General features: G+C 45.1%; 1 protein-coding gene across 1 annotated transcript in view; it reads left to right on the forward strand.

The window, feature by feature from the left end:
* Positions 1-7783: 7783 nt before the first annotated feature.
* The window catches only part of ptpn9b (protein tyrosine phosphatase non-receptor type 9b), a 30184-nt gene continuing 28211 nt past the window's right edge, over positions 7784-9756 (forward strand). The window contains exons 1-3 of the mRNA XM_052505864.1: positions 7784-7797; positions 7893-8033; positions 9301-9406. Coding sequence (XP_052361824.1) covers positions 7784-7797; positions 7893-8033; positions 9301-9406 — 261 coding nt within the window. The remainder of the gene's footprint in view (positions 7798-7892; positions 8034-9300; positions 9407-9756) is intronic.

Consider the following 9756-nt stretch of genomic DNA (forward strand, 5'->3'; position numbering starts at 1 on the left):
GGAGACAGGGATACTGGAGTGATGGAGGTAGATATGTATAGGGGGAAGGAGACAGGGATACTGGAGTGATGGAGGTAGATATGTATAGGGGGAAGGAGACAGGGATACTGGAGTGATGGAGGTAGATATGTATAGGGGGAAGGAGACAGGGATACTGGAGTGATGGAGGTAGATATGTATAGGGGAAGGAGACAGGGATACTGGAGTGATGGAGGTAGATATGTATAGGGGGAAGGAGACAGGGACTGGAGTGATGGAGGTAGATATGTATAGGGGGAAGGAGACAGGGATACTGGAGTGATGGAGGTAGATATGTATAGGGGGAAGGAGACAGGGATACTGGAGTATGGAGGAGAACACCTTTATTTAACCAGGTAGGGTTGAGAACAGGGATACTCATTTGATGGACCTGGTAGATAATGTATAGCAGGGAACAGGAGACAGGATACTGGAGTGAAACAATTAGCAAGTCAATAACACAGTAGAAAAAAAGGGGGAACATTGTGTGCAAAAGGGATGAGGAGGTAGGTAGATATGTATACAATTTTGCAGATTAACACTGGAGTGATAAATGATCAGATGATCATGTACAGGTAGAGATATTGGTGTGCAAAAGAGCAGAAAAGTAAATAAATAAAAACTGTGGGGATGAGGTAGGTGAAAATGGGTGGGTTATTTACCAATAGATTATGTACAGCTGCAGCGATCGGTTAGCTGCTCAGATAGATGATGTTTGAAGTTGGTGAGGGAGATAAAAGTCTCCAACTTCAGCGATTTTTGCAATTCGTGTTGTAGTGTGTGTGTTGTAGTGTGTGTGTTGTGTGTGTGTGTGTGTTGTAGTGTGTGTGTTGTAGTGTGTGTGTTGCAGTGTGTGTGTGTTGCAGTGTGTGTGTTGCAGTGTGTGTGTTGCAGTGTGTGTGTTGCAGTGTGTGTGTTGCAGTGTGTGTGTTGTAGTGTGTGTGTTGCAGTGTGTGTTGTTGTGTGTGTGTTGCAGTGTGTGTGTTGTAGTGTGTGTGTTGTAGTGTGTGTGTTGTAGTGTGTGTTGTAGTGTGTGTGTTGTAGTGTGTGTTGTAGTGTGTGTTGTAGTGTGTGTGTTGCAGTGTGTGTTGCAGTGTGTGTGTTGCAGTGTGTGTTGTAGTGTGTGTTGCAGTGTGTGTTGTAGTGTGTGTTGCAGTGTGTGTGTTGTAGTGTGTGTGTTGTAGTGTGTGTGTGTTGTAGTGTGTGTGTTGTAGTGTGTGTGTTGTAGTGTGTGTGTTGTAGTGTGTGTGTTGTAGTGTGTGTTGCAGTGTGTGTGTTGCAGTGTGTGTTGTAGTGTGTGTGTTGTAGTGTGTGTGTTGTAGTGTGTGTGTTGCAGTGTAGTGTGTGTGTTGCAGTGTGTGTTGCAGTGTGTGTGTTGTAGTGTGTGTTGTAGTGTGTGTGTTGCAGTGTGTGTGTTGCAGTGTGTGTTGTAGTGTGTGTGTTGTAGTGTGTGTGTTGCAGTGTGTGTGTTGCAGTGTGTGTGTTGTAGTGTGTGTGTTGCAGTGTGTGTGTTGCAGTGTGTGTGTTGTAGTGTGTGTGTTGCAGTGTGTGTGTTGCAGTGTGTGTGTTGTAGTGTGTGTGTTGCAGTGTGTGTGTTGCAGTGTGTGTTGTAGTGTGTGTGTTGCAGTGTGTGTGTTGCAGTGTGTGTGTTGTAGTGTGTGTGTTGTAGTGTGTGTGTTGCAGTGTGTGTGTTGCAGTGTGTGTGTTGTAGTGTGTGTGTTGCAGTGTAGTGTGTGTTGCAGTGTGTGTGTTGCAGTGTGTGTTGTAGTGTGTGTGTTGTAGTGTGTGTGTTGTAGTGTGTGTGTGTGTTGCAGTGTGTGTGTTGTAGTCTGTGTGTTGCAGTGTGTGTTGTAGTGTGTGTGTTGCAGTGTGTGTGTTGTAGTGTGTGTGTTGTAGTGTGTGTTGCAGTGTGTGTTGTAGTGTGTGTGTTGTAGTGTGTGTGTTGCAGTGTGTGTTGTAGTGTGTGTGTTGCAGTGTGTGTGTGTTGTAGTGTGTGTGTTGTAGTGTGTGTGTGTTGTAGTGTGTGTTGTAGTGTGTGTTGTAGTGTGTGTTGTAGTGTGTGTGTGTGTTGTAGTGTGTGTGTGTGTGTTGTAGTGTGTGTGTGTGTTGTAGTGTGTGTGTTGTAGTGTGTGTGTGTGTGTGTTGTAGTGTGTGTTGTTGTAGTGTGTGTGTTGCAGTGTGTGTTGCAGTGTGTGTTGTAGTGTGTGTTGTAGTGTGTGTGTTGTAGTGTGTGTTGTTGTAGTGTGTGTGTTGCAGTGTGTGTTGTTGTGTGTGTTGTAGTGTGTGTGTTGTAGTGTGTGTTGTTGTAGTGTGTGTGTTGCAGTGTGTTTGCAGTGTGTGTTGCAGTGTGTGTTGCAGTGTGTGTTGTAGTGTGTGTTGTAGTGTGTGTGTTGTAGTGTGTGTTGTTGTAGTGTGTGTTGTTGTAGTGTGTGTGTTGTAGTGTGTGTTGTAGTGTGTGTTGTAGTGTGTGTTGTAGTGTGTGTTGTAGTGTGTGTGTTGTAGTGTGTGTGTTGTAGTGTGTGTGTTGTAGTGTGTGTGTTGCAGTGTGTGTGTTGCAGTGTGTGTTGTAGTGTGTGTGTTGTAGTGTGTGTTGTAGTGTGTGTGTTGCAGTGTGTGTTGTAGTGTGTGTTGCAGTGTGTGTGTTGCAGTGTGTGTTGTAGTGTGTGTGTTGTAGTGTGTGTTGTAGTGTGTGTGTTGTAGTGTGTGTGTTGTAGTGTGTGTGTTGTAGTGTGTGTGTTGCAGTGTGTGTGTTGCAGTGTGTGTTGTAGTGTGTGTTGCAGTGTGTGTGTTGCAGTGTGTGTTGTAGTGTGTGTGTTGCAGTGTGTGTTGTAGTGTGTGTGTTGTAGTGTGTGTGTTGTAGTGTGTGTTGTAGTGTGTGTGTTGTAGTGTGTGTTGCAGTGTGTGTTGTAGTGTGTGTGTTGCAGTGTGTGTTGTAGTGTGTGTGTTGTAGTGTGTGTTGCAGTGTGTGTTGTAGTGTGTGTGTTGCAGTGTGTGTTGTAGTGTAGGGCCCTTGTGAGTGTCTATAGAGAGACTAGCTGATTATTGACTTGTGGCTGTCAGTGAAAAGCATCTGAAATATGTCAAGATCATTTTGCATCTTGAGTATCATAAAAAAAATGTTGAGACAAGAAGAGGGGGAGGGGTGAAGATATCGCCAGTCTCTCCAGAAGGGCCCCGTCAGAAGGGCATGTGTCTGGTTTCTCTGCCCTGATGGTGTTGGGGGGAGCATGTGTCTGGTTTCTCTGCCCTGATAGTGTTGGGGGGCATGTGTCTGGTTTCTCTGCCCTGATGGTGTTGGGGGAGCATGTGTCTGGTTTCTCTGCCCTGATGGTGTTGGGGGAGCATGTGTCTGGTTTCTCTGCCCTGCTGGTGTTGGGGGAGCATGTGTCTGGTTTCTCTGCCCTGCTGGTGTTGGGGGAGCATGTGTCTGGTTTCTCTGCCCTGCTGGTGTTGGGGGAGCATGTGTCTGGTTTCTCTGCCCTGATGGTGTTGGGGGAGCATGTGTCTGGTTTCTCTGCCCTGATAGTGTTGGGGGAGCATGTGTCTGGTTTCTCTGCCCTGATGGTGTTGGGGGGAGCATGTGTCTGGTTTCTCTGCCCTGATGATGTTGGGGGGCATGTGTCTGGTTTCTCTGCCCTGATGGTGTTGGGGGGGCATGTGTCTGGTTTCTCTGCCCTGATGGTGTTGGGGGAGCATGTGTCTGGTTTCTCTGCCCTGATGATGTTGGGGGGCATGTGTCTGGTTTCTCTGCCCTGATAGTGTTGAGGGAGGGCATGTGTCTGGTCATGTTGAGGGAGCGCACATGCCTGAACACGAATAGAAGTTCCTGGCCTGCTGCGTGGAAATGTAGGAAAGTGTTTGTCTTTTAAAATGTTGTACCTCCATTGCGAATGATAATATATTAAAACTATAGTTCTTCACAGTAAGCAATTAGAAAAATCTTTCTAATAATCTCCCTCCTCAATAATCACAGATCCTCAGTGTGAAAGAGCAATGGAAGGGCCTACTGCAGCATTGGCCAATAGGCTGTGTGTTCCATGGAAGGTTCCTACTGCAGCATTGGCCAATAGGCTGTGTGTTCCATGGAAGGTTCCTACTGCAGCATTGGCCAATAGGCTGTGTGTTCAATGAAAGGTCCTACTGCAGCATTGGCCAATAGGCTGTGTGTTCCATGGAAGGGCTTACTGCAGCATTGGCCAATAGGCTGTGTGTTCCATGGAAGGGCTTACTGCAGCATTGGCCAATAGTCTCCCTCTTCAGCAGTGTTAGTCTCCCTCTTCATCACCAGCCGTGTTAGTCTCCCTCTTCATCACCAGCCGTGTTAGTCTCCCTCTTCATCACCAGCCGTGTTACTCTCCCTCTTCATCACCAGCCGTGTTAGTCTCCCTCCTCATCACCAGCCGTTTTACTCTCCCTCTTCATCACCAGCCGTGTTAGTCTCCCTCTTCATCACCAGCCGTGTTACTCTCCCTCTTCATCACCAGCCGTGTTAGTCTCCCTCCTCATCACCAGCCGTGTTAGTCTCCCTCTTCATCACCAGCCGTGTTAGTCTCCCTCTTCATCACCAGCCGTTTAGTCTCCCTCTTCATCACCAGCCGTTTAGTCTCCCTCCTCATCACCAGCCGTGTTAGTCTCCCTCTTCATCACCAGCCGTTTAGTCTCCCTCTTCATCACCAGCCGTTTAGTCTCCCTCTTCATCACCAGCCGTTTAGTCTCCCTCCTCATCACCAGCCGTGTTAGTCTCCCTCTTCATCACCAGCCGTTTAGTCTCCCTCTTCATCACCAGCCGTTTAGTCTCCCTCCTCATCACCAGCCGTTTAGTCTCCCTCTTCATCACCAGCCGTTTAGTCTCCCTCTTCATCACCAGCCGTTTAGTCTCCCTCCTCATCACCAGCCGTGTTAGTCTCCCTCTTCATCACCAGCCGTTTAGTCTCCCTCTTCATCACCAGCCGTTTAGTCTCCCTCCTCATCCCCAGCCGTGTTAGTCTCCCTCTTCATCACCAGCCATTTAGTCTCCCTCCTCATCACCAGTCTCCCTCTTCATCACCATCAGTCTCCCTCCTCATAGTCTCCCTCTTCATCACCAGCCGTGTTAGTCTCCCTCCTCATCACCAGCCGTGTTAGTCTCCCTCTTCATCACCAGCCGTGTTAGTCTCCCTCTTCATCACCAGCCGTGTTAGTCTCCCTCTTCATCACCAGCCGTGTTACTCTCCCTCTTCATCACCAGCCGTGTTAGTCTCCCTCCTCATCACCAGCCGTGTTAGTCTCCCTCTTCATCACCAGCCGTGTTACTCTCCCTCTTCATCACCAGCCGTGTTAGTCTCCCTCTTCATCACCAGCCGTGTTAGTCTCCCTCTTCATCACCAGCCGTGTTAGTCTCCCTCTTCATCACCAGCAGTGTCAGTCTCCCTCTTCATCACCAGCAGTGTCAGTCTCCCTCTTCATCACCAGCAGTGTCAGTCTCCCTCTTCATCACCAGCAGTGTCAGTCTCCCTCTTCATCACCAGCCTCTGAGGGTTTGTCTTATGATGAATGTCTGAACATACCCTCACCAATTAGACTGAGAAGGGGAGGGAGGGAGAGGGAGAGAGAGAGAGAGGGAGGGGGAGAGAGGGAGAGAGAGAGGGAGAGAGGGAGGGAGGGAGGGAGGGAGGGAGAGTGAAGGGGAGAGGGAGGGAGCGTGAGAGTGTTTAGGGGAGAGAGAGGGAGTTGACAGCTAGACCCGCCTGGGAGGGAGGGAGGGAGGGAGGGAGGGATAGAAAGACTGAAGTGAAGAGGGAGGATGTGAGAAAAGAGGTAGAAAATGCGGTCTGTTCTGTTTACAGTAAAGTTCATGAGGACTAAGTAAAGATCTACTAGAATGTGGTATGTTGTGTTTACAGTAAAGTTCATGAGGACTAAGTAAAGATCTACTAGAATAGTGTCTGTTGTGTTTACAGTAAAGGTCATGACTGTAAAATAAAGATCTACTAGAATGCGGTCTGTTGTGTTTACAGTAAAGGTCATGAGGACTGTAAAATAAAGATCTACTAGAATGTGGTATGTTGTGTTTACAGTAAAGGTCATGAGGACTAAGTAAAGGTTTGCTAGAATGCTGTGTTTATAGTAAAGGTCATGAGGACTAAGTAAAGGTTTGCTAGAATGCTGTGTTTATAGTAAAGGTCATGAGGACTAAGTAAAGGTTTGCTAGAATGCTGTGTTTACAGTAAAGGTCATGAGGACTAGGTAAAGGTTTGCTAGAATGCTGTGTTTACAGTAAAGGTTTGCTAGAATGCTGTGTTTATAGTAAAGGTCATGAGGACTAAGTAAAGATCTACTAGAATAGTGTCTGTTGTGTTTACAGTAAAGGTCATGACTGTAAAATAAAGATCTACTAGAATGCGGTCTGTTGTGTTTACAGTAAAGGTCATGAGGACTGTAAAATAAAGATCTACTAGAATGTGGTATGTTGTGTTTACAGTAAAGGTCATGAGGACTAAGTAAAGGTTTGCTAGAATGCTGTGTTTATAGTAAAGGTCATGAGGACTAAGTAAAGGTTTGCTAGAATGCTGTGTTTACGGTAAAGGTTTGCTAGAATGCTGTGTTTACAGTAAAGGTCATGAGGACTAGGTAAAGGTTTGCTAGAATGCTGTGTTTACAGTAAAGGTTTGCTAGAATGCTGTGTTTATAGTAAAGGTCATGAGGACTAGGGAAAGGTTTGCTAGAATGCTGTGTTTACAGTAAAGGTTTGCTAGAATGCTGTGTTTACAGTAAAGGTCATGAGGACTAGGTAAAGGTTTGCTAGAATGCTGTGTTTACGGTAAAGGTTTGCTAGAATGCTGTGTTTACGGTAAAGGTTTGCTAGAATGCTGTGTTTACGGTAAAGGTTTGCTAGAATGCTGTGTTTACAGTAAAGGTTTGCTAGAATGCTGTGTTTACGGTAAAGGTTTGCTAGAATGCTGTGTTTACGGTAAAGGTTTGCTAGAATGCTGTGTTTACGGTAAAGGTTTGCTAGAATGCTGTGTTTACGGTAAATGTTTGCTAGAATGCTGTGTTTACGGTAAAGGTTTGCTAGAATGCTGTGTTTACGGTAAAGGTTTGCTAGAATGCTGTGTTTACGGTAAAGGTTTGCTAGAATGCTGTGTTTACAGTAAAGGTTTGCTAGAATGCTGTGTTTACGGTAAAGGTTTGCTAGAATGCTGTGTTTACAGTAAAGGTTTGCTAGAATGCTGTGTTTACAGTAAAGGTTTGCTAGAATGCTGTGTTTACGGTAAAGGTTTGCTAGAATGCTGTGTTTACAGTAAAGGTTTGCTAGAATGCTGTGTTTACGGTAAAGGTTTGCTAGAATGCTGTGTTTACAGTAAAGGTTTGCTAGAATGCTGTGTTTACAGTAAAGGTTTGCTAGAATGCTGTGTTTACGGTAAAGGTTTGCTAGAATGCTGTGTTTACAGTAAAGGTTTGCTAGAATGCTGTGTTTACGGTAAAGGTCATGAGGACTAAGTAAAGGTTTGCTAGAATGCTGTGTTTACAGTAAAGGTTTGCTAGAATGCTGTGTTTACGGTAAAGGTTTGCTAGAATGCTGTGTTTACGGTAAAGGTTTGCTAGAATGCTGTGTTTACGGTAAAGGTTTGCTAGAATGCTGTGTTTACAGTAAAGGTTTGCTAGAATGCTGTGTTTACGGTAAAGGTTTGCTAGAATGCTGTGTTTACGGTAAAGGTTTGCTAGAATGCTGTGTTTACGGTAAAGGTTTGCTAGAATGCTGTGTTTACGGTAAAGGTTTGCTAGAATGCTGTGTTTACGGTAAAGGTTTGCTAGAATGCTGTGTTTACAGTAAAGGTTTGCTAGAATGCTGTGTTTACGGTAAAGGTTTGCTAGAATGCTGTGTTTACGGTAAGGCTCTGTGTGTTTCAGCCTGGTCGTGATGCTAAGGGTGCTGCTCTGGCTCTGTTCACCGCTCGTCTCCACCGCTCTGACGTCACTACCCATAGGGCTGTGCTGCAGGCCATCATCTTTCAGCTGGACAAAGCCATCGAGAGGTAACCCCCCCCTGCACTACATTATTTCTATCTTTTTATTTCTCTCTCTCTCTCCTTAATTAGTCCTATTCTCTCTCTCTCCTTAATTAACCCTTCTCTCTCTCTCCTTAATTAGTCCTGTTCTCTCTCCTTAATTAGTCATATTCTCTCCCTCTCTCTCCTTAATTAGTCCTATTCTCTCCCTCTCTCTCCTTAATTAGTCCTAATCTCTCTCTCTCTCCTTAATTAGTCCTATTCTCTCTCTCTCTCTCTCCTTAATTAGTCTCTCTCTCTCTCTCTCTCTCTCTCTCTCTCTCTCTCTCTCTCTCTCTCTCCTTAATTAGTCCTATTCTCTCTCTCTCCCTAATTAGTCCTATTCTCTCTCTCCTTAATTAGTCATATCTCCTTAATTAGTCATATTCTCTCTCTCCCTAATTAGTCCTATTCTCTCTCTCCTTAATTAGTCCTATTCTCTCTCTCTCCTTAATTAGTATTATTCTCTCTCTCTCCTTAATTAGTCCTATTCTCTCTCTCCCTAATTAGTCCTATTCTCCCTCTCTCCTTAATTAGTCATATTCTCTCTCTCTCCCTAATTAGTCCTATTCTCTCTCTCTCCCTAATTAGTCATATTCTCTCTCTCTCCCTAATTAGTCCTATTCTCTCTCTCTCCTTAATTAGTCATATTCTCTCTCTCTCCCTAATTAGTCCTATTCTCTCTCTCTCCCTAATTAGTCATATTCTCTCTCTCTCCCTAATTAGTCCTATTCTCTCTCTCTCCCTAATTAGTCATATTCTCTCTCTCTCCCTAATTAGTCCTATTCTCTCTCTCTCCTTAATTAGTCATATTCTCTCTCTCTCCCTAATTAGTCCTATTCTCTCTCTCTCCCTAATTAGTCATATTCTCTCTCTCTTCCTAATTAGTCCTATTCTCTCTCTCTTCCTAATTAGTCCTATTCTCTCTCTCCTTAATTAGTCCTATTCTCTCTCTCTCTCTCCTTAATTAGTCCTATTCTCTCTCTCTCCTTAATTAGTCCTATTCTCTCTCCCTCTCTCCTTAATTAGTCCTATTCTCTCTCTCTCCTTAATTAGTCCTATTCTCTCTCTCTCTCTCCTTAATTAGTCCTATTCTCTCTCTCTACTTAATTAGTCCTATTCTCTACCTCTCTCCTTAATTAGTCCTTCTCTCTTTGTCTCCACCTCTCAATCCTTTAATGTACATAACAGAGAACTCACCTCCCCCCTCTCTCTCTCTCCCTCCCTTCCTCTCTCCCTCCCTTCCTCTCTCCAGTGTTGACACCCAGAGAGATGGTTTAATATTCATCTATGACATGACCAACTCCAGCTATGGGAACTTTGACTATGAGCTCTGTGTCAAGATCCTCAACCTCCTCAAGGTAACACACCGCCTGTGTCCCAAATGACTCCCTGTCAGATGACTCCCTGTCCCAAATGACTCCCTGTGACTCCCTGTCCCAAATGACTCCCTATCCCAAATGACTCCCTGTCCCAAATGACTCTCTGTCCCAAATGACTCTCTGTCCCAAATGACTCTCTGTCCCAAATGACTCTCTGTCCCAAATGACTCTCTGTTCCAAATGACTCTCTGAATGACTTCCTGTGACGCCCTGTCCCAAATGACTCCCTGTCCCAACAAAGCAGCGATAAAGTGAGAAAATGTACTAATAGAATAACAATAATGAGGCTAAAAACAGTGTTTACCAGAAGCCAGTCAATGGGCCGTGTT

Source organism: Oncorhynchus keta, unplaced genomic scaffold (genome assembly GCF_023373465.1).
Source record: "Oncorhynchus keta strain PuntledgeMale-10-30-2019 unplaced genomic scaffold, Oket_V2 Un_contig_24869_pilon_pilon, whole genome shotgun sequence".
Lineage (NCBI taxonomy): Eukaryota > Metazoa > Chordata > Actinopteri > Salmoniformes > Salmonidae > Oncorhynchus > Oncorhynchus keta.